This window comes from Hyperolius riggenbachi, chromosome 1 (genome assembly GCF_040937935.1).
Source record: "Hyperolius riggenbachi isolate aHypRig1 chromosome 1, aHypRig1.pri, whole genome shotgun sequence".
Taxonomy (NCBI): Eukaryota; Metazoa; Chordata; class Amphibia; order Anura; family Hyperoliidae; genus Hyperolius; species Hyperolius riggenbachi.
The window spans coordinates 369,146,814-369,172,522 of NC_090646.1; the positions used below are offsets into that span (position 1 = coordinate 369,146,814).

General features: G+C 40.4%; 1 protein-coding gene across 4 annotated transcripts in view; it reads right to left on the reverse strand.

Moving 5' to 3' along the window:
• Nucleotides 1–3,224: 3,224 nt before the first annotated feature.
• Nucleotides 3,225–25,709, reverse strand: part of KIAA1958 (KIAA1958 ortholog) — a 122,491-nt gene continuing 100,006 nt past the window's right edge. For 2 of the 4 annotated variants that reach the window (XM_068234293.1, XM_068234294.1), the window contains one exon: nucleotides 23,619–25,529. In XM_068234293.1, coding sequence (XP_068090394.1) covers nucleotides 24,481–25,529 — 1,049 coding nt within the window. In that variant the 3' untranslated portion in view covers nucleotides 23,619–24,480. Of the gene's footprint in view, nucleotides 5,068–7,748; nucleotides 7,922–23,618; nucleotides 25,530–25,709 lie in introns of those variants that run through there. The other 2 variants (XM_068234296.1, XM_068234295.1) reach the window with 2 other exon arrangements.

Below are 25,709 nucleotides of genomic sequence, written 5' to 3' on the forward strand. Positions count from 1 at the left end.
TGACATTTACTCTGAGCTACATGTAATGTGAGCACCAGTAACGGGCAAAATATTGTGCTACCATGTTTTTCTTCTTCAGGGAAGGGGACATTGAGACTAAATAAATAACTGGATCGACTACTCTGATTTGCTAATCCTTACACTTGACTCATATTATTAACATATTAGTATTTTGTTTTGCTCATCACTAGTGCACTCACACTTAGGGCCCTTTTCCACCAGCGCGCTTGCGCTGGCTGAATCGCAAAGACGCAAACCGCTAGCGATTTTACAATCGCTACGGTTTGCTTTTTAACATAGGAATCGCGGTAGGTCATTTCCACTACCGCGATTCGTTTTTTACGGGAACGCGAACGCGCGGCGGAGCGATATTTGCCGCGATTTTGCTATGCAGTGCATAGTCGTGGAATCGACGGTAATTGCGATTCAGCAATCGCTAGCGTTCAGCGTGAACGCTAGCGACTGCTAGTGGAAAAGGGCCCTTAAAGTGAACCAGAGAGGAAGCACCCTCATGTATTTTACCATATATATCAATGGGAACATTAGAGAAAACACCTACCCTGCTCTCTGTTTCATTGTACACTGCTCAGCCTGCTTCTTATCAGCCCCGATAAAATCCCCGACTGAGCATTCAGTCTGGCTTTGCTCAGGAATCATTATAGCTGAGTCTGTCTTCTCTGGTGTCTTTTCAAGCCCAAGCCTGCCCCCTCCTGGCTCTGCTATAATGACTCAGCTATAATGATTCCTGAGCAAAGCCAGACTGAATGCTCAGTCGGGGATTTTATCAGGACTGCTAACAAGCAGGCTGAACACTGAAGAATGAAACAGAGAGCAGGGTAGGTGTTTTCTCTAATGTTCCCACTGATAAATATGGTAAAATACATGAGGTTGCTTCGTCTCTGGTTCACTTTAAGAGGTTTTCATGACTGGGCCAGGGCTCATGGATCTTGAAGCTGTGGTCCCCCTTGCTGTCCCTATAGATATACCATAGCATTATGCAGTGAAATTTCCAAAACTAATTTAAGCCCTATAATGGTTGTTTTCATACATAGACATTTTTACATATGTATATAAATAATGCGAGCTGACCTCACCATACAACAACACTACTCCGTTAGGAGGAGGACCACAGTGGTAAAAAAAAGAATCGTGTAATGAATTAAGACCAGGCCCTACCTGTGCTTGTAGACAACTTTATTGATACAAAAATTACAGTCACCAGCGACTTGGTTGCCCTTTATGTTAATACTTAAAAACTCTGCTCCTTCACAGTAAATTCCACCAACCACCATTAGGTAACTGCAAAAACTTAAAAACTCTGCTCCTTCACAGTAAATTCCACCAACCACCATTAGGTAGCTGCAGGAGGCAGTCGCCCAGCCTAAGCCTATGCCAATCGCCCCTGCCACCAATATGGTCTGATTGTCTGTGGACCCACCAACCACACACACCACAGAGGCCTCAAAAAAGCAGCTGCAGGCACCACCAGGCGCATACAAAAAGCTCTGAGCTCATGCTGTTTCAGTTACTGTAAGGACATATAGCAAACTTGCTGACCTCCATCACATATTCCGTTTCACCTCAGCAATTTGTATCTAACTGATCTTTGCCTTATGTATCACACTTGCATTTAAATAACATCTACAGTGCTATAATGCTTATGAAGGAGTGTGAACCAGTCCTGTTCAAATAATCCAACTTAACTTTGATGTTTTCCTCATCACATGTGACTTCACTGTATTGCTGTATAGTGGTTACTCACGACTTCTTGTCCCAGTCTGCCCAGCCATTTCTTCCGTCCGCTTCGTGCTGACATGGATCATTGTGGCTCTCGGGTCTATTGCAGTGCTCCAGCTCGTCAGAGCGAGCATCTACCTTTGCTGCTCCTGCCGGCTGACTCGATCCTTTCTCCATCGTGCACGGCAACTTGCTGCGGCTTGAGCTGTGTCTCCGGCGTCCGGGGGTCATGTGAGCGCTCACTCCTTTTCCAACCCCTCCCGCTGACACGTTTCGCCCCTCCCACCGGTGCTTTCTTAAAGCAGTAGAGGCTATTTTACAACCATCTTGAGTTTACTTATGAAGAAAAGGTTATCTTCAATCACTAATGCAATATTACATTCCCAGCAAAGACGTATTTAAAGAAAAAACTTCATATATTTTTAAACTGGTCCAGCATTTATATTTCTATCGCATTAAAATGCAAAAAAGGTCAGTACCACCGTAGGTAATTTTAAAAGTGCTTTTTATTGAAAAGTTACAAGGCTGAGTTCGGCAACAGCCTGCTGTTTCAGGCATGAAGCCTTCCTATCAAGCTATGAAGCCTCAATACTGGAGTATAGCTTGAAGAAAGGCTTTGCGCCTGAAACAGCGGGCTGTCTCAGAGCTCAACCTTGTTGTTAAACATGTTTCATTAAAGAACACTTATAATTACCTATGGCGTTGCTGACCATTTTACAGTTGGTAGCACTTGTGTCTATCCAGATACCTAGGCACACTGGTGGTGGCACACCTGTTTGAACTTTTGTAATTCTTGCATGGGTGCTTGCTCCACCAACACTGCCATTTATATTGCACCTTATAAGCAGCTGCCACTGTGTGCTTCACTATGGACCTCTGTTCACTGCCTGCTGTTATTACCTTTTCACCAATACTCTGCATATTTTATGATGCCTTTTCACATAGAGTTAAACAGTGGGGACTCACTTATTGAGGAAGCAGTGTATAGCAGCAATATGGTCCTTGCATTCTCAGCTTCAAATGGCATGGCATGTGTTGCCTTGCTGAAATGTATGCAAACGCCTTTTACCTCAGAACTCTGACTCGTCAGGCTGGAGGGGGTTTGCTGGGAACTCTACAAGTAAAAGGTTTTTCTGCTTTGAAATTAAATTCCACTTTCATTGAAAAACAATGAGAAGCTCTAAACATTGAAACACTTACAGGAAACAGTATTTCAGATTCCTACAGTGTTTTAAGTCCATATATTAAGACCATATATTAAAACAGTCCTCTCAAAGATTCCTAATGGTGCCCATACATGGTACAATTTTTTTCATTTTTTTTCGATTAGATAATTTCATTCAATTATTCCGATAGATTGAAAAATATAAAGATTTTTCCAACAAGTCTGATCGAATTTTTATTGAAAAAAACTGGATAAGCGTTTGTTTTTCTTGATCGTAAAAAAAAAAGGATTCTTTTCAACTTTCATTCGATTAGATCATTTTGGTCAAATAAATTGAACGGTTTTATTGTACCATATATGGGCACCATAACAGAATATTCTGTACGGAAATTCCTTATTTTTACCTGAGAAAGCAGGTATTTCCTGCGCAATGCATCGCAAGTGAAGTATATCTAAATCAAATAAAGCTGTTTTTTTCTTTGATTAGACCGCTAGTGCAGGGCTGGGCAAAGTTTGTGCGGCCCGGGCTGCATTCCTGAAATACTTCCCCTCCTCTCATCTTCCCCCTCCTTCCCTGCAGAGTCGCAAGAGGGCGGTTACGAGGGAACTTAAAACTCACCTGATCACTGACGTCAGGATGTGCCAGCGCGTTACACGTTGGCTGCCAGAGTAGAATATGTTGGCATGTCCCAACGTTGTGTCATGTGACACCCTCTTGCCATGGAGACGCGACGTGGGAATATGCGATCAGGTGAGTTTTAAGTTCCCCTGTAAACACCCGCTCATGACTCTGCAGGGAGGGAGGGGGGAAGAAGAGGAATCCAGCCACCTGTCGGCGAGCTAGAGTAACAGCGTACATGGGCAGGATACAGCCCACAGGCCGTAGTTTGCCCAGCACTGCGCTAGTGTCTTCTATTCGGAGGTAAGTCCACAGCTACCTCCTTTCAAAACTTTTTAGTGTATTTTGCCCTTGTTGGTGCTTCTGTTTTTACCAACTATTTCAAAACATTACCAAAACATTTGTTTAGCACGGATATAAATGAAAGTGGAATTGCACCTCCAAGTTGGAAAATCTATTAATATACATATTTGCAAACCATTGCACTTAACATGACCCTATTCTCACATCTTGAAGTTAATGCTCATTTAAATACAGGTGCTAAAGGCACTATTTATATTTGAAATGCTTTGGGGAATTTACACTGATCATGTCATCTCTACTGAATGGATGTTATTACCTCTAAACCTGTCCCAAACATGGCATTCTGACTGAACAAAGACAATAAACCAAATGAGGGTTCACAGACCACCGCCACATGTTGTGCAAGTAGTTCATTTGCTGCAATAGCAAGTTAATGGCTATCAGGTGTACCAAACTTCCTAAATGTCTGAGTAAATGAAACAAAAGTGTAGTTATCACAGTTGTCTAGGTTCACACGGTTTGCTAACTTTGGAACAACACCACGTAAAGATCTAAGGCCCATTCTTTGTTCCTCATACCATATTTTTTCCATTCCACCGACTTCTTTTCTAGCAGTGAGGTAAAAAGGTGAGTTTGGATCTATCTGAGATGGTGGACGATATGTGTACATGTACTTATACAGGAGACAGTAAGGACATCTCTGATGCCCCTTCGAGTGCTCATGGTAAACCTGTCCATAGCACACATTGCACATTTTACTAGGATTTGCTTGCTTGTCTCTTTTCACTCTGTCTGTTCTAGCAAAGAAAGGTCTACTACTTGCATCCTTGAGTAATTCAATATCCCCATACATAAGGTCAGCATGTTCCTGTAAGGTCCTCATATTAAGGAACTGGCTGTTGTATTTCACCACTGAGGACAACAGAGGCACAGGCCCGTCATCCCCTAAACATCCAGTCCTCCACATTTCTTCTTCATCAGCTATGGAAAAATAGACAATGTTCCTGGATCTGGAGCCTGACATGCCAGCCTTGTTCAGCATTCTCAACTTTTCCTTCAGTTTCTGAGATGAGGAATTGAAGACACTACTGGTGATAGAGAATCCAGCTCCAGAGTTCTTCAAGATCCGGTCTAAACCTCTGCGTATTGCATGAAGTGATGTAGCCAGAAAATCAGATCCGTCCGTTTTCTTCACAGTCACATAAAAATCTTCCAGGAGCTCATTCAGCTTGACAGCAGGTACCTTCAATATAAATGTAAAATGTTAAAAGGCGTTTCTTAAAACATAGTTTATCTACTACATTAGAGACGCACTTTACAATTTAAATTAAATCGCAAAACTTAGTTACATAATTATCTAGGTTGAAAAAAAAAAAACAAGAGTCCATCAAGTTTAACTTCAAAACTTACTGTAAATCTGGGTCTACACGTGCCGATGTATCTTATCAATCGAGCCGCTAATGCGGCTCAATTGATAAAATCCGACAGGTCCGATCTCGCTGTGGCCGATTCCCCGCGAGCGAACAATAGTGGGGAATCAAGCAGAAGATAAGCGGCGCCGGCGGGGACGAGTGGGTATCGAATCCGACGCACGCTAATCGAGCCGCCGGATCGCTCCGTGTAAATGGAGCATAAAAGGGTTGGCAAAATAACAGACTGATGCTAAGTACACTATTCACTTAAATAAATCATATCAAATAAGTGATCAGACTGGGCACAGAAATGTCCAGCTTACCATTGCTGGAAATTCTGAGCAGCAATTACTTGCTGATTAGAAGAAACAGCTACTGTACTTCCTGTGTTCACAGTAACTTTATCCTCTTTTTAAAGGATGTAACTTTATCTCATTTTGCAAACACTGAACTGACAAGTAAGCACTTCTCTGTGACACATAATTACTACAGGTAACAAGGAAGAGTCACTGGGCAGAAAGACCAAGAAAATACATACGATTTTGTGAAGCTGTTGTGCATAGTACCAGCGTATGGCAGAGCCATGAAGAAAAGATTAAAGGGCAGCAGAAATCATCTTTAGAAAAGAAATACATAATAGTGGAAACATACTGTGTTAAGCTGTTTGTTTTACATGATATGTCACATTTTGAAATATTTTTGAAATATATGTTAACCACCTCAGCACCAAGCTGCAAAAACCACTTTCATGAAAAATTGTAAAATGTAAAATACATGCTACCTACTTACATACTTTTCTCCCAGATTAAAATGCACCACGTTACTTTTTCCCTATGCTTCGGTCTCTTACTAAAGGCATTAAAAATCCAACAGATCTCAGAAGTTTTGGACTAGTCCATCTTCTCATGGGTGATGTTTAGGGTTCAGTAAAGCACTTATTGAATGGCAGTTGCTCAGTCCATCTGCCTTCATTGTGTGCAAATAAGTAGGAAGGCTGGCTTACATCTGTATAGAACTTGTCAAGGGAGTACCCCTGTAAAGAATAAAGGAGATATTGAGAATCCCCCATGAGAAGATGGATTAGTCCAAAACCTGTCAGATTTTTTTAGGTCTATAGTAAGGCACAGAAATATAGGAGAAAAGTAATTTATAGTGCAATTTAATCAGGAGAAATGTACATCTACATTTTTTGCAATAGTGGTCCTTCAAGGACCAGGCCACTTTTGACAGTTTTGGCCCTGTGATCACTGTGATTGGCTTACAGTGATTAAAGTGTACCTGAGACATTGCAACCACAAGGTTTTACACCTACCTGGGGCTCCCTCACTGTCCTCCCAGTCCCCTCCATTGCGCTACTGCCAGCCCAGGTAATGTCCCAGACGCAGGCAGTCAGGGACTACTGTGCACGCGCGGTGCGGACCATATGTACTTCCCCCAATAGCGCTTCCATAGCTAAGCATGTTGTGAACATGCACAGTTCATCAAGACTGTAACTGTGCTTGCATGGAATTCTCCTGGCTATGGCACAGCGATTGGGGAGGAGAGGGGGGGGGGGGGATACACGCAGCCAGGACTCTGCATGCACAGCGGCCCATAACCTGCCTGGATTGCGGACTCCACAGTGGTACAACAGAGGGGATGCGAATGACAGAGAGGGAGCTAATGATCTACAGGAGGCTGGAGGGAAGCCCCAGGTAAGTATGAATCCTTTCATTTTCAATGTCTCAGGTTTACATTAAAGGGTCAGGAGCCAATGAAACCTGCTCCTTATCATTACAAAGATCTCAGCTGTCTAATGGTATGTGTGCAATTGCGGTAGGAGCACAAAAAGTTGTAGAAGCTATATACCATGTCAGCATTAAGTATCCACAAACATGGCGTAAATATGACTGTGAAGCCCTGAGGAGGTTAAAGGACCACTGTTGGAAAAAAACAGTAACATTTAAAATACATTTGTACACATATATTTAAGATGTGCATTTGTCCTAGAGTTTTTACAGTACAGTACAGGTAGTCATAACAAATGAGATTTGGACTGTGGGTTAGTTAGAATCCGTTCTTAAGTCGGAACGCTGTTCCATCTCTGTCGCCTGTGCCCCATTTTGTCTTAAGTGTCCCCCTCTGCCTCCAGTGTTCCCCTCTGTGCCACCTCTGCCCCTTCACATTGCTATCTTTTGCCTCCAGTATCCCATTCTGTGCCACCTCTGTGCCAGGTCTGCCTCCTCTGTGCCCTCCTCTGCCTCCAGTGTCCCTCTCTGTGCCACCACTGCCCCTCGTGCCTCCATTCTGTCCCCTTTTGTCTCCTTCTATCCCCCTCTGTGACCTGTGTGCTTACTTGTGTCCTCCTGTGCCTTACTGTGTCCACCTGTGCCTGAGCTCTTCATGTTTTTTGCTTTAGTCAACAATAGTCTGTGTACAGCTAGTTTAGTTATCCGCATTATTATTGCAGTACAACCAAATCAGAAGAAAAGCAAACTTTGGTTGGTATTTGGTGTATAAACTATTATCTAACCTTGGTGAAGTCCATGCAGTCTTTAAGGCCTCTTGTCATACACCAGTACCGCCACACATTTAATGCATACAGGGTGGCTTTGGTTGTGTTGGAGCTCACTGCGCTGATACACAGGTCTTTAAGGTCATCGTGGAAATGAAACATGGGGAATCTGTTGAGCTTGGTGGAGTATGCTGCAAAACAAGGAAATGAATCAATCAACCTGGAATCCAGGAGACAGAAGGCACCAGTCAAGTCAAACAAACAGTCAAATATAAACCAGAACATTTTCCTGCATGAAACTCATGAGAGAACTTTCACATTTCAGTTCAGATTTTAAATATAATAGGTAGAAAATAATGTTTTTCTTTGAGAAATTACTTGTCAGGTGAATAATAGTGAGAAACAAGTATTTAAAGTAAATCGGTGTAAGAGTGGAAACATTCTTTTTACCTTCCAGATATATGCATTAGTACAGAAGGTATGACATCAACCTCCCGCATCCATTTTATGGGCTTTGTTTCCATTAATTTCCAGAACTAAACACATATTGCAATAAGGTAACTATAACTTAACGGAGACCTGAGGTGAAAATAAACTGATGATACAAACAATTGTATCTACTCCTAAAAATGACCTTTTTATTTTTTTTCTTAGAATCAAGCAGTTTTATTCTCTGGTTATCAGCTAAAAAAAGTATGTTTAAAGTGTACCTGAAGAGAAAAAAGGTGCCCCAAGTGGGTACTTACTTTGGGAGGGGGAAGCCTCTAAATCGTAAAGAGGTTTCCCCCTTCCACCTCAGCAGAGGGGATCCAGCACTGGGAGCCTCCGAAGATCTGCTTATCGGCCATTCGCACAGGCGCGCTAGCAGCTTTCCTCTGGGGCTCCAGCTGAAATAGCTGAGCCCGATCAGGTCCGCTCTACTGCACAGGTGCAGATGTCTCGCAACTACGCAGTAGAGCAGTCCTGATTGGGCTCGACTTTTTCTATTGGAAACCAAGGAGAAGCCTCTAGTGCCAGCTCCATAGTCAAGCGCCGCTGGATGTTGTTTTGTTTTGGGGAAGCCAGCGCTGGATTGGGTCTGCTAAGGAGGACGAGGAAGCGTCATAAGGATCCAGAGGCTTCCCCCTCCTGAGGTAAGTATTAGATTTTTTTATTTCTCAAAGTTACCGGTTTACTTTAACGTTTTATTGTCTCAACTAAATGATACAGTCTTACACAGTTTGAGTGATTTCTAAACCAAAATATATGAGCTACTGACTTTTTTTTATCCTGAACCTGCACTTAGAAACAACAGTTGGATTGACTTCTTATCTGCTCTTTGAACAATAGCAAAATACTTTTTTTAGGTGTTTCAACTTGTTTCACAACAAAAGTTGTGAAAGCATAAAAGGCCGCTGTTGAGTGTGTGCATGGGGCTTTATACATTTGTCCTTGCACTGCCACTTTGTAGTGCGTTACTTTGCACGGGCAGTCTTCTGAATCATGTGAATTAATTTGCTTACTTCTCTGTTGTTTTTTTTATTAATGGTTTGTATGTACTATTGCACTTTTTTGAATATGATACACTTTATACACTTAATGAATTATAAATTTAAGATTTGTTTGTGTTGTATTGAGTGATTGATTTGTCACCCTCGCACTGTTTTGTGCCAGTTTATGTGGTTGATATTGCTGACTGCTCTTTTTCCCTTCATTACTTTCTGTGGATTGATGCCCAGGGTAACCATTCCATTACTTTGTGACCCACCAGCTTTATTTGTTATTTCTTGTCCTGGTGGCTAGGATTATTATTCATAATTTGTGATCATTCATTTTCACCTTACCTCCAACTTTTCTACAGCCCATGTGCCCTCGCCCGCTCCCCCTTTCCTTGATTTTATTTTTTTGACCTGTTCATGTGTTCGAATAAAGACTTTCTATATTTGCAATTTGGTGCAGTTTTCTGGCTCTTTTTTCTTTCTTTGGTTACAACCTATATAAGTTTGACATACCTATTCTATTTCTTGTGTTTTCACTGATCTTTCCTCTTGAACCTCTCTATGCGCTAATAAATAAATAACATACATGTTTGTTTCAACTATTAGTGACATTGCTTTTCAGAATCCACACCTATGTGAGACCTATCTGCTCTGTGTAATTGAATGTGTAATTGCAGTAAACTTAAATCAGCACAGCTTAAAGGATGCGGAAGAACAATACATTGTATTTCCTGCTGTGTAGACTTTTCCAATTTAAATAGGTTGGTCAGGCCAAACAACCAGTATCTAGAAACGGATAGGCTTCAAGGCTGCTATCATGTGCCTGTGCTCATCACCCAGGGAAACACGTGGGGTACTAACCAAGGCGTTGTACCTTGGTGTCACCCTCTGCATAATAAATCAACTAGTTTCACTTTCTATAAACCTTTTATTCCCCATGTTTAACCTTTAGATAAGTTTTTACTATCATTGCAATAGTAGGAGAAAAAAGAATTACATAATGCAGAAAAATATACATTCATTTCAAAATTAATTATCTTCACCATATATTGTACCAGCAACAAAACTTAAGTTTTATAGTAACGGAGATGGAAAAATACCCAACTTTAGTGTTTATTAACTACGATAGCACTTTGTATTTTGAAATAATAATTAAAAAGGAAGAAACACTGTATTTAAAAAAATATGGGTTTCTTCTTTTTGACTTTAAAATGCATAGAAAATAAAAAAATTCTGGGGGGAGGGATTACAACCAAAGAAAGTCTAGTTTCTACTGAAAAAAAAAGATGTATATATCACTAAGGTGTCATAAATAGTGTTAAAGTTATTGAAGATTAAATAGGGAGATAGCTAAAATGCCAAAACTGTTCTAGTCCATAAGGGGAAAAAATGTCTAGGTGTGAAGTGGTTAATATTTGGCAGTCTTTTTTTAACATGTTATGTTGAAAACATATGTATTTATACATGTAGACACGTATATCATTTTTAGAACTGCAAATAGATGTAATATTTTTATAGGTGACAATTTTTTCAGCTTCTTTGCTATGGACCATGTTCTTAAAATACATAGGACCTGAAAACCAAACATTACATTACTGAGTTTAATACTGGAGCTCTATTTAAAGTGTTTCTGCAGTCACAGAAATGAGATACATTGCTTTGTGGGGGACATGTGGAATGGGGACAAGTAATAGTGGCACCATTACAGTGGGGTGCAATGGGCACAAAACACGGGGCTATTACCCACTTGAGAGACCACTCCCCTATATTAAAAAAATTACCAATTAAAATCCTAATTACACTTTTTTCCCCTTTTCTACTACTAAAAAATGTTAATACTGTATTGTTACATTTAAAGGCGAAAAAGAGCATAATGCAGCAAAAATATGTCTTTATTTCAAAATAATTTATCGTTGTCGTAACAGCAACATTATTTCAATTTTGGGATAAAAGGGATAAAGAGCCACCAAAAAAGTATTTTTGTACAGTAGCACTTTTTATTTTACAACTATAATGATAGAAAACTGAGACGTATCATATTTGTTCCCTTTTTTTCCTTTAAAATGTATAGAAAATAAAATAATTCCTTTTTGGGCCATCGATGCTATATTATTCTTTTAATTACAGTGTATTTCACTAGTTTATGGAGCTGATAAGTGCAGACTGTATATGTTTTTCTTTAATGGACTGGTATTTGTGTTTTAATTTGTTTGAGAGTAATAAAGCTGACTTGAATTATACAAAAAAAAATGCTTGGAAAAAAATAAAATAAACAGAGACTTGTCCTGGAAAAAAACAACAACAAAAGATATTCATGTCTGGCCTAATAAGCCTGGACTCAGACCCTCTTACCGCTTTAAGAAAAATGGCGGTACTGATTGTAACAGGTCCAGAGATCGTTCTCCCCTCGCTCCTGACCGAGATACCTCCACCGATAGAACGGGAGATGAGGACTGATATACCTCCAAGCTAATTACATTCGCTGTGTTAGCCTTTACTTACTTGCCCGGCTGAGTCTCAGCTCGCTGGGCTTTTGGGTGTCATGATTATGGCTCTAAAATGACTGGTTGCCTGTGTTAATAAGTTTATTTTTTCATCAGTAGTCTTTATGATTGCACTATTTCTTGTTCCAGGATATTAATATGCTTAGTGGGGTTCATAGAATACTGTCCACTCTCATGTGCTCATAAAATGATTCCTCAGGCTGAATAGCTACTCTAAAACTTTGACTTAATACTGTTATAATTAGACTGTTTCAGCACAAGTAATAGGATAGATTTTAGTCTATTATCTAGTGAGATAGAGTTATATGATAATACTGATTCACTATGAATCTACATCTGAATGTTTGATCTATTTTTGATAAGTTTTTTGTTCACAGGTGCTTGATAGCATACACTTAGATACTAGGGGGAATGTGGGATCTCTATATATGGAGTGCTTCTCAGAATTAATTTTTGTTCCCACTTAAATATCATAAGTAGTTTTCTATTCTATTGCATAAAAACAGACTTCCAAAATTCACAGTGCGTATGATCATTTTCCCCCCACAGAGGTGATCATACCCTTTTTATTTTTATTTTAAAAGAGGAGTATAATAAACTCACCACCTCACACCTGCCCTTCATATTTTCTTTGGGTCCTTATTCGTTTATAAGTACCCGGGGCTTACTAACTCCATCACCTGTAGTCTTGACATCATTAAGAACACACCAAGCGACCTTCAGGAATTACAACCTACCTGAGCTTGTACTGTACTGTATTTTTCTTTCGCTATTTGGTCATTAATAGCTACTATTGCTAGTGAAAAATTAGAATTTCTGACAGGCTTGATAACTTCCTTAATGTTTGGACGCCATGGATTGAGTGGTAGGATAACCAAGGTCTGACTTATACATTACATACGTTTTGAGTTCCTCGTATATGAATGCTTATTATTTTACCCATCTTTTGTTAGTTGCGTCCTGGAGCAGGCTAGGATTGAGAGACAGTTCTCCATTAATATGTTTTACTTTTTCCCCTGGGCCCGCTTGCTTGGGCCCAGGGGACATACTTTAAGCACAAATCATTCTCGGCATACTTATCTCATCTAGAGTTATCCCCATTCCCTTCCTCCCTCCCCTGGGTGCCCCCATTGGCATGCTGTGGTGATACCACTCATGGTGGCATCCAATTACCCCCTCCCTTTACCTTTCCCTCTCTCTCTCTCCTAATCCCCCCTTCCCTTTCCCTCTCACTTTATGAAGAAGCAAGTGTGCATTACCTTTGGCTAAATTATTATATTTGCATGTAAAACTTTTCTTATGCCGATATCTTCAATGCTATTAGAAATCGTTATGAAAAATCATATGTTTGGCTATCATTCATGTTTCCCCACATGTGGGGTATGTTGTGCATTCTCATGTGTGTAATGCTCATTCTTCCTAATAAACACCCTTGAAACGAAAAATTAGAATTTCTACCAGAAGTATTCGTATTACATCTTTCTAGAGAGAGCATGCGTTCATACAAAAAATCTCTTGTCAAACATTTGCTCAATGCAGCCAAGGCATGTATACCTCTCAAATGGAAATCTACTGACCCTCCATCGATCTCCCTTTGGTTCCAAAAGATAGAACAGATTGAAAAAATGGAACAATTACGCCACTCCACCACAGAGGAGGTTGAAAAATATGTGATTATGTGGGCCCAATGGTTTGACTTCTTAGATAGCCAGGAATATCGAGACTTAATGATAGAAAGGCAATCAAGGCCTCCCCTCAATGCACATCTGTTTTTAGGCCCAACTGTTATCCCACCCTCCCAGGTATCATGAAATATATCAAACTTCATTATGGACCTAATCAATAGCTTTAATTTCCGATAATTTACATTCTCTATTAGGTTGCTTCTAATTAAGATTGTATCTTCTATGGTCAAGACATATACTATGCAGGTGTTATTTTCATTACAATGTGCACAGATGTGTATTCTCTTTATCTCTACTCATCTATACCTCATAATTGAACAACCACCAGCTCTTATGTGAATATATAATTGTGAACAGTTAAGATTTATAGTATAGTAGTTTTTATCATTCTGTTTATTATGGGACGCTTTGTCTCTGTTTTCAGTACTATCTTCTGTATTACCTTTGTCCCTTAAGTGTGAAGTCTGTTCTTATCAGAAGATATGTATGTACACAAAATTGTCATGCTCTTGATTATATGTTGAACATACCTGACCATGTATATATATATATATATATATATATATATATATATATATATATATATATATATATATATATATATATATATATATATATATATATGTGGTTGTTGCACATCTTCCAATAAAATATAATTGTTTGAAAAAAAAGATATTCATGTGACTTAGGTGCCATAAGTACAATAGTGAAAAAAGTAATTGTTGATTAAATAAGGACGTAGCTAAAACTTCGAACTGCTTTAGTCCATAAGGGGAAAACTGACTCTAGGTGTGAAGTGGTTAAAGCCATAGTTCAGACTCTTTTATTTTTTAAATGCATATGAGAAATCTGCATTTATTAGTAATGTACAAATTTGGAGCATTGCATGCAGTACTTGCAATAAATATATTGAAGGTTCCTGGCGGGGTCCTGTAGCTTTTTTCCGCTGAGATGACTGCAATATTATTGGCCTGACAGATGTCCACACTCCTCTCTCTAGCCCATCATCCCCCCACATCATGAGGCAGCCAGTTGTTCCCTGTATGCATAAAACTGCCCCTGCCTGACTTCTCCCTGGGGTGCTGAGAGATTAACGCTTTGTCGCTAGCACTGCAGCTAAAGCAGGTTTTTAAGTCCCTGCTCAGGGTATAAAGAAGCATTGAATTCATGGTGTCTTTATAAAATGGTTTCATAACAAAGTAGTAAGAAATGGTCCCTTACTGGAGGCAAGGCAGTTTTATGAGATGTACACATGCCCTTTACAAGTGCACTAGGGAAGGTGTGAGAATGGTTAAATGCTTTATTACACACCAAAGTGGAAGAGATGCCAAGCACACAGAGTGCTTTTACAGAAACAAAATATCAGTAAAAGCAGGTACAGTCCTGTGGAAGTGCCGCAAGTAGAGTTCATAATAAAGCTGTTTTTCTCCCTGAAATAGATCATTGGTTTCTTCTATTCAGAGGTAAGCCTACCGCTACCTCCTTTTTTAACTGCTTTTAGTCAAAGCAGGACTTTTTGGGGCCTGCTTCATGCTGCGTAGCGCCCAAGCTTGGTGCGGCTATAGCAGTAATGCTATAGTCCACACCCCGCGCACAGGTAATTCCAGCAAAGTATTATTAAAAAATACAAGAAGTTCTGCACGTCCTCTAAGATTTTCCACATTGCAAACAAAACATCTTTTATTTTTTAATACTTTGCACTGTAGCCACTGGAACTTGAAAACATTTAGAAATGGCTGTGTAGCCCTTTCCTGACTTGTGAGCAGCCGAAATGCGCACCCGCAGATCCTCACTAAGCTCCTTTGTATTAGCCATGACTGTCCACAAACCAACTGCCGAGAGTTGCTGTTTTTCACCTGTTGAGTTGATTAAAACAGTTGTTCCCAATTATGATGCTTTAGAACTGCTTGGGCTATTTGGGATGGTATAGAACTTTGCCTCTTCCCACAGACTGTGACAGTTTGTAAAGGGTATGAAAAATTTTGGACTGGATACTTTTTGCTCAAATGTAAATAAAAGCTGAGAAATGTTTTTTTTTCCACAATAATGCCCCTTGTACATCGTCTTATTATCTTTTGGGAGACACCTATGTCCTTTCCGGTCAAAAAGTTACTTGCTGGTTGAATAAAAGTAACTTTAAGTCACAATTTTCCAGGAGTATGAATAATTATGGGCAGCACTGTATGTGTGTATAGAAACACAATACATACAGTATAGTTACTGGCATGGCAATAGCCATAGAATGTTCCTGAGACAGGTAGGAGCCCATTTTTCTTCATCAATTCTTTCATATTTTCCTGTCACCACCAGGTATTTGTGACCTTTGATCCCTTCATGCACTAAAAATTTACTGACATCCGTGGAAAAGGGTGCTATTGCTCAATTGATAAGTGCCGGAGACCCCATAAAAAGCCTGCTATGTCACTGCATACTCCCAAAGATACGCTGCTTACAAGACAGAGATACAGTATTACATGGCTCCCAACTGTCCCTTATTTGGAAGGACAGTCCCTCTTTCGAAAGCAAATCCCTCTATTCCTCAGCTGTCCCTCTTCAAAGATTGATGAGCAGATTGGTATGAATATATTAATTTTTCTTCTAAAATGTAATTCTAAACTCCTATAAATTGATATACTACTTCTTTTCAAATGCTAACACCAAGGAAAGTTTGTGACAACAGAAAGATCTGGTGTGATTTAAACTGTAAAATACATCTTTTACCCAAGCATTTTTGTGGTTTGTGTGAGTAGAGGTGTAGAGGTGGGCGTGGCTGGAATTGTGGAGTCTTAAAAGTGTCCCTCTTTCTTATCTGAAAAAGTTGGGAGGTAGGAGTAGTATACTTTTTACTTCATTAGCAATCAGTTACCAAATATAGATAAGTATCAGTTGTCACCTATATCAAAAGCAAAATAACACCATTTCATCTTAATGATTTCTTCCTGTGCTTCAGAAGAACTAGACTAAGTGACTCCTTCAGGTCACAAGTGTTGAAGTACCAGTGTAAACACATGGATAATTCACATACTTCTGGCATCGGGGAGTCTAGTTTACATGAGAAATATTCTTTAAAGAACACGTAGGGCCTATTTCCACTAGTTCTATATCAGTTTTTATGGATCCAGATTTCTGGATGCTACTACTTAGGGCCTGTCTCCACTACACACGGATTCTGGATGCAGAAAAACTGACTCCAATGCATGCCAATGGGCCTGTTTCCACTAAACGCGATTTGCAAATTTCTGCATCATGCATCGTTTTCCATACAATGAACACATTAGTGGAAACAGGCCCATAGACATTCATTGGAGTCAGTTTTTCTGCATTCAGAATCTGAAGCAGAAATCTGCAACATGCCATCCATCATTTTTCTGCATCAGAAAAATTGCGTTTAGTCAACAAATAATCAGAAGGAAAGGTCTTGCTTCTTTCCCGCTCAAGATTTCTATTGGGTATTCACATGATCCCATAAACCCAATACTAATGTAACTCAGAGTTCACATGTTTCCCTCTCTAGTGCTATCTTTCCTTTGATGTGTAACTGTAGAGCTAGAGTAGGAAAGCTTGAATTACTGCCATGTCAGTCAGCCAGTAAATGGTATCATCCTTAGGGCTGGTTCAGACTGACGCTTGTGCAGCGTTTACCGCCAGCATTCAGGGCTTGGCGTTAAACGCTCCCATTCAAGTGAATGGGAGCGTTTGTACCAAGCTTTTACGCGCGTTTACACGAACGCAGCGTTCGGGTCCCGATTTCCCCTGGCAATCAAGGAGCCCCTGGAAGCTACATATAGCTTCCAGGGGCGGTTAACCGCGACGGGTAATGTCCCCCTAGGGTAAGAAAAAACGCAACCGCATCCGAACGCAACGCGAACGCTGCTGAAAGCTCGAACGCATGACCACCGCGACGCCAATGAACGCAACGCCTCTGAACGTCCGTCTGAACCAGGCCTTATTCAAAACTTTCTGCTTTGAAGCAAATCTGAACTCAAAATAAACACCCACAATGAAAACTATCCCATTAACCTCCTGGGGCCACCTGTAGTATCTTCAAGCCTGGTGTGACAGACCCAACTCTAACTATAAACGCCTGCTTACGTGAACTACAGCAATGGATGAATGACAACTGGCTGAAACTAAATGCAGACAAAACTGAAGTCCTTCTGATTGGAGGGCAGAGCATGATAACAAAACAACTTAACTTGCAGTCTTCACCACTGGGAATAGGAGGCACGGATCTACGCAGCTCTGATCATGTGCGTAGCCTGGGAGTTCTAATTGATGGGGATTTAAACTTCAGAACTCAAATCTCTGCTGTGGTGAAATCATCCTATTTTCACCTGAAGAACATTGCAAAAATCAAGCACCTCATACCCCCAGAAGATCTGCCAACCTTAGTCCACGCCTTCATCACATCCCGACTGGACTACTGCAATGCTCTCTACACTGGCCTTCCAAAAAAGGTCTTGTACCGCCTACAGCTGATACAGAATACTGCTGCCAGACTGCTAACCAACCAACCCCGTCACTGCCACATAACGCCAGTCCTGCATTCCCTTCACTGGCTACCTATAGAATGGAGGGTCCTATTCAAGATCGGCCTACTGACATTTAAATCCCTAAATAATCTAGGCCCTGGATACATGAAAGATATGTTACAGCTGCGTAGCAATCCCCGCATTCTCAGATCCACAGGTTCTAATAATCTAGTCATACCCAGAGTCCACTTGAAAACTTTTGGTCCCAGAGCCTTCTGTCATGCTGCCCCTACGTTTTGGAACTCCTTACCTCAACAGATCAGGACAGCCCCATCCCTGGACGTGTTTAAATCCAGACTGAAGACCCACCTGTTCAGTCTGGCATTTGCAGAAATATAACTTTTGTTGTGTGAATACTTCATCCTACTAATTACTGAATCTGAGAGAGCCTAAGCCAGGGGTCTCAAACTCAATTTACCCGGGGGCCGCAGGAGGCAAAGTCAGGATGAGGCTGGGCCGCATAAGGGAGTTCACGTGTCCCCGCCGCAAAACGAGGGCTGCAGAGCCCCCAAATTGCCCCGGGGGCAATCCGCCGGCATTTCCTGGAAGGGGCAGAGCTTTCAGCTTCAGCTCTGCCCCTCCTGACGTCAATCGCGGCGGATCGCCGCCTCTGCCCGCCCACTCTAAACATAAAAAAAAAAATTGGGAAAATAGGAAAAAATGCCAGGAATCTTCATACAGCCATATTACGGCTGTATAGCGATACCTGGCCAAAGCGCTGCGGCTGCGTATGGACCCCCTGGAAACTCTGTCAGGAAATGTATTGCTCTTTCTTTTGATACATGTAAAATTACACTACCGTTAGGCTTGCTACTAAAAGTGACATTTACCGCATTTAAAAGTATACTATTTTCCTTCGAAACTTTAAAATCGATTTTCTCAAAAACTATAAGGTCTTTTTGAAAAATTGTTTTTTCCTCTTATTCCTAATGATCTCCTTAACATATCCTGCAAATTTAGGGTTTCTAGCATATAAGGTGGATTTGCTATTAACCATTAAAGTCGGCGGGTTTTTAAATGTGTATTTTTTTCCTTTGCAACTTTAAAATCGATTTTCTCAAAAACTATAAGGCCGATTTGAAAAATTTTTTTTTCCTCTTGTAGCCACTGGGGGCCCCTACAAGCTCTGGGGCCTTGGGGCCACAAAATATTGTATCGCGGGCCGCAAATGGCCCGCGGGCCGCGAGTTTGAGACCCCTGGCCTAAGCGCTTTGAGTCCTATGGGAGAAAAGCGCTATAGAAATGTTATTGTATATTATTGTATACACTGTGTTTGTGGCTGCTTCAGCCTGAAATGAATGTAATTACACTGTATTCCCTCTAAAATCAGTTATGTGATGTCAGCAGAGTTCTGTGGACCTTTATGGAGCATCACTGTAAGCCAGTTATAGTGATCACAGAGGGGAAACTAAAAACAAAACAAAAAAAAAACTGTGGTGCTTAAGATAAGCCTTTTGAGGCAGGACCCAAAACCCCTATAGAAAATTGTGTGTCTCCATCTTGATAACAGTTCTGGCCCCAGAACAGGCCATTTTACAGTGCGTAGTTGGGTTCACAAACCACATGTGACCAGTAAAAGAAACCACTCATGTACAAAGGAATGAAGCTGTGTATGAATGACTCCCTCTTGTGAACATGCACAGTACAAAAGTGCCCATTCATGACACTGACTGCAAATGGAACCGAAACCAGAGACGGAAAGAAATGGATTCAAGTGCTCCCACAGTATAATACAAATTAAGATAACTGGGACTGGGGGAGATGGTCAGAAGATGAAGACAGCGCTACAAAGTTAGTGGAAAGGTTAGGGAAAGGTTAGGAACAACATCACATCTTTAGTTAGAGGAGTTAAATGCCAGTTCAGGTACCCTTCAACAAGCATACAGTAGAAGTGAAATGGTAGTGTGTGTGCACATACAGTATACACAGCATAAGGACAGATATTGAGAACTTCACCCAGCATAAAGAGACATGCACAGGGTGCATGCACAATACAGCATCACAGTGAGGATACAGACCATTCTGGCAGCTGAATTTACACAATCACCCTGCCTTGCTGTATGAACGCAGTTCAAAGGGGTAAAATTACTAATGCAAATTATTGATATTATAAATTAGGTGCTACCTTTATAGCAGTCTATACAAAAAACTTTTGCATAAACTTCAGCAAAAACATTTTAACTTTGTTTTGGATAGAAGAGGAATTATAGAAGAGAGACTGTTTAGAGTGAAGCAAAGAAAAACCGTGCAAGAGTTTCTGCAGCCGGCGCCGCCATAGGCCATAATAGGAATTATGGCTATAGCAGGGCTCAGACAGCAATTTGGGACGGAGCTCAAATTACTTTTAAAACAGAGTAATTCATCCGCCAGCAATAGCAGGAAGCCGAATTACATCTTACCCCTGAGTCCATGGTGGCCTGGGGGGGGGGGGGGGAATAGTAATTAGCACCACCGGGACTTTTGCAGGAGCAGGGTGAGCAGTTTTTCAGCTTTACCTCACATTTCCCAGTAAATTCATTATTTGAATGGGTGTAGAGTGGAGTCACCCTTTCCATGAAACACCACTATTAATGCTAATAAAACCTGCTGTACATTCTTCATGTCAAAGATAAAAAGTGTGTTCTAAGCATGAATCCTCAAGGCCCGGATTTATACTTTTTGTGTCCCGCCCCTCCATTCCATGTGCAGCCCATGAATTTCATCCATGTAATGTAGCCCCTCGCTTTCATTAACAGCTCCCTTGGGCATCAGCTTCCCTTTTTCATGTGTTGCTCCCCATTTGCAGCCTCCTCTTTCATTTGTAGCAACTCCTCTTTCATGTCCAGGTGCCCCCTTGAGCTGCAGCCGCCCAAGCCATGGGCCTTTGTGCCCTTTCCAGAAAACCGGTCCTGTAACTGCTGTAGTGTAGCAGAGTTGCATGGCTGACTTGTTACACAACTTACTGTGTCCATTTTTATACAGTTGTTTTATCTGATTATTTCTTTACAGTTATACCAGATTTCAGCTTTATTTAAAATGTATATTTTTGCTTCCAATTTGCTGAGTTTGGGACACTGAACACATATTATTGTTATCTTAAAAGAAACTTTTATGATGTGTCATCGAACTAGAAATAGGAATAACATTTGTAATTATACTTATTATTTTTTTTCCTTTAGAAGTCATTAACAGCAAAAATCCTTAGCCAGCATTTTGACCACTGCCCAGAGTTAATCACAGACCGACAGATCCAAAGACAGCAGAGTCCACTTCGAAAGAAACCATGACCAAGAATTGAACTTCATCCCAATCAGTAGCTGATTCCCCCTTTTACATGAGAAATCTATTCATTTTCACAAACGGATCATCAGGGGGCTCTGTATGACTGATATTGTGGTGAAACCCCTCCCACAAGAAACGCTGAGGACCGTGGTACTCCTGGCAGTTTCCCGTCTGTGAACCTTGTTGCATTATGGGAAATAGCTGTTTACAGCTGTTTCCAACTGCCAAAACAGCATGCAGCAGCCATATCACCTGCCAATAGTAAAAATGTCAGCATGTGATAAATGTCAGAATGTAAATGAGGGATTTAAAAGATTTTACAATGGGCAAACACTGACTAAATCATTTATACATAATTATTGTAAAAATTAAGCATTTTTTTATTACATTATTTTCACTGGAGTTCCTCTTTTAAGTGAAACCTGGTTAATACAATCAATTTTGACTGGCCAATGATTGACCAATGTTACCACCTCCATATAGTATGAGGGTCAACAGATATTGAATACTATGAGCAGACTATGTAGGTAAACGTTCATACTACATGTGGTAAAATTGGTCAGTGATTGGCCATTCAAAGTTGAAGTTGTGTACCAGGCTTACAGCTGAATCACTAGGTTCTACTGTACATGGGTGAACGTATCTTGGTTGGAAAAGCAGGTGCTGTAAAAACACCTGCTGGAAGCACATTTATCTTATTATTGTGCACAAACTTTTCAAGGAACAAAAACAAAAAGATTTAAATTACCTTAAAAAACAGATTATTAGCAAAGTTAAACATGTGTTTAAAATAAATAATAAAATGTTATACCCCAGAAAATGTTTATTTAATGCATTAAGGAATTCTTTATTTGTTTAACCTCCTGCAGACTTGTTTGGAGCGTTAGAACACTTATACGCAAGTGTGCTTAAAATGTCTTCAATTCAGCTTCAATGATTGATTGATTTAATTATTGATTTAAAGTGGTATGAAACTTACACATAAATGTTTGCTCTAAAACATTAAAAAAGGAATATAAAACATAAAAAGACTGGTCAAATGTCACTTGAAGGCACATGTCCACTTCACTGAAGCTAACTGATAACATTCCTAGTTTGCAGGACAAATGATCAGATTGTCTTGTAAGTAACTAATTTCTGCACAAACAAAGCAGGATATCCCCCTGGATACGATAGGTTACTTGCATTGTTTACACAACTCAGTATACTTCAACACTATATGATCATTTTGGCTGCCAATAGAAATCCTATCAATTAGTTTCTAAGTGAAGAGCCAATTTGAATTATTAACCCTTCCAGTAAATCAATAATATCTTTTGTTTTTCTTGTTAGTTTTATGCTGTGCTTAGTGCTTTAGATTTAGACCATTATGCTGTGCTTAGTGCTTTAGAGTCAGACCATAGGTGAAATTTGCGTTTCATACGACTTTAACCCCCAGTTTAATATAATGGCATGCCCTCTCAACTATGTATAGTATAAGGTATTACTATGTAATTATAGTTATATTAAACTAGCTATGGTGTGTGCCGATCCCTGTCCAAAATAAATCTTTCTATCTTTTTTGTGAACTGTTCCTCTACACTGTTTATCATCCTTGTGCAAATGTTATCAACCCTTGAGCAAAGAATGAGTAGGACTGGAAATTAATCATTTTTGTAATGTAAATAATATGACATTTTACTACAAGAGATTAAAATCAGCAATGGAAGTGTTGTACTGCATTACTGATCAGGCTTAATTTTAAAGCAAATGTGACCAGTTGGTTGAATAACTTCAATGTTGAGGACAGCAATGAAATCGGGGCACGGAGAAAGGAAATTAAGGAATGGGATGTCTTCCCTCTTCATAGGTGAGTATCTAAAGTTTTTTCAGGTTTTCTTTAGTTTTTCCTTAAAGTGTACCTGAGATGAAAAGAAAAAAAAGATCATACAGACCTGGGGATTCTTTCAGCCCCCTTTGGCCTAATCACTCCCTCTGCACCGTACTCCGCCTCCTGGTCCTTCTGTAAGGCTCTCGGTATCTTCGGGCAGACGGGGCCAGTCGGAGCAAGTGCAGTGTGGCTGCACGCACTCCCTTATCTCGCTCACATGGCCAGGAGAATTCTACGCCTGCACAGTAGTACTGCGACAGGAGCATAGCGGGGCAGGCACCTCATGTGCAGTAAGCCCTGACTGACCGAAGTTGCCGGGAGCCCTTACGGAAGGTCCAGGAGGCAGAGGACGGTGCCAAGGGAATGATCATGCCGAAGGGGGCTGGAGGAAGCCCCAGGTATGTATGAATTTATTTTTAATTTCATATCAGGTCCCCTTTAAGCACACTTAGGTACATGTATACAAACACTTCTAGGACTTGGATACTCCTACACTCTTTAAAACAGTCCTCAATTTTCACCAAGAAACATAGAAGACACTTAACATCACACAAAAAATTGCAGATTGTTTTTCTGTATTTGGAGGTCAAAAACATTACATTTCAGTAGTTTTACATGCCTCAGTGACTCAAACACATTCCCACAAACATATTCAGCTGTGGTTGGGCTCAGTCTTACAACAGTGCAGATGCATTGAACAACAGTCTTTACGCCATGGACACCACTGCATATTGCTATAAATGATCTCTTGCCCCAGTGCTACAATTGTACAAACCTGACACAGGTCCAAATAATAAAATAATATTAATTAAAAAAAGGTATCTCCATGCTTTAGTCTTTTGAGTACTACACAGAGAGCTGAAGTTGCTTAATTTAATTAAGTGCAGAAGACAAAAAGGCTGCTATACATACTGCTAAATCAGTACCACTTCCTAGTTTCCCCATCACTCAGGCATCCCGAAGCTTTCAGGCTGAGCCTGTTCAAGTCACTATTTCAAGGTTTAAATAATAAAATAATAGCACCTTATTGGACATTGTAGCCATTTGTGCTGTGTGCTCTTTCAAGCTATACTTATTACTTAGATCTTCAGTTCACATCATATACTGTAATCCATCCTTATGCGTGTTACAGCTGATCTAATTTTTGTTTCCTTGTCAAAGGCTACGACATGCAATGTGGCTCAGTACTACAGTATAAATACTATTATAGGTGCAGTACAAAAATTAGGTCTATTAACAGTTTTGTAATGAAAAAAAGAAAGAAAAATATATATATATATTACACATTTCATGTATGTTTCTAAAGTGAATTAGCAGTAGAAGTAAGAACAGGCTTGCTGAACATAAAATCACAGTTTAGAATTTAGGGCTAGTCTAAAGTCATAACTAAGCCTTAGTGCTATGCTATCACAGATACTGCTTAGGCAGTGTCTGAAGAAGAGTCATATGAGGCTGAAACAATGAAGTTCCCTGGTCCAGAGTGACTGGCCATAGACTGGGCAGCTTGCTGGCTCAGATTGTTACAAATCAGTACTAGTTGGTTGCTTTGGGCTTCCGATAAGGTGCTACAACTTTGATAGACACTGAAATTGGTTTTCCTTCCAGGAATGTTACCCTTCTCACACATTGTTTTCACCATTTTAGCCAGTTTATTTTTGCCCAGAGCCTGACAGTTATACCAGTGAAGTGCAGCTAAGTTGACGACAGGCTTGATGGACAAATAGAAAGGCGCATCTTCATATCGCATAGCTGGAGGCCGTCTTTGTGCGTACTCCTTGTAATCTTGGACAGGACAAGTTTGTGGTGAATGTGGAGTGGCATACACTCTGCACTCTGTCCCTGCTCTCTTGACCTTAGCATCAGGGCTTTCTTGACCCATCCACTCAAGAAACTCCAGTCCTGTCTCCAATACTCGAAGTCTGACATCACCCCATTTAAGAGTGGAACCATGAAAACCAGTGCAATGTCCAAAAGCTTTGGTGTTATTTAACCAAACAAGATTTAGCAGACCTTCAGGATTGTATCGACTGAGCAGCCCCCTCTTACGAAGGATAAGTTCATCAGCAAAGGTGAGTTTCATGGACTTGTGAGGTTTATTTCCTTTTCCTTTACACCGCAGCTCAATTTGCTTTTGTTTCAAAGCTTCCTGTGACCTTTTAAACTCCTTGTCTCTCGTAATGCTATAACTATATCGGTGTTCCTTCAGGTACCGTTCCAAGCCACACTGATAATTGGCTAAACTGTTTGGTTCATACTCAGACCCATCTTTCTGCCTAGCATCCACAAAGAAAGAGGCCAGGTAGTCATCCAGTTCTTTGCAAGGGATCATGTAGATTTCTCTGGTTTCCAAGGGATATTTGGAGATAATGAACTCCCGGAAGTTTCGCAGCGCTGTTTGTGTGCTGCGAATTGTTTTCTCGTTTTGCTCTCGATTCAGTTCAGCTGCGGCCTCATCCTCATCTAAAGACACTGCAGTGGGGTGGGGGTGGGGGCAGGAATGGGGTAAACAAGCAGAGAAAGATATGGAGGGAATTGTAATAAACAAAATCCGAGGCAGAAAGATTAAGTGGGAAGATGTTTTCAAAAGAATACAAAGGCCAAAAAAAATAAAATAAAAAAAATATAGAAAATGGAATGAGGAAGCATGGG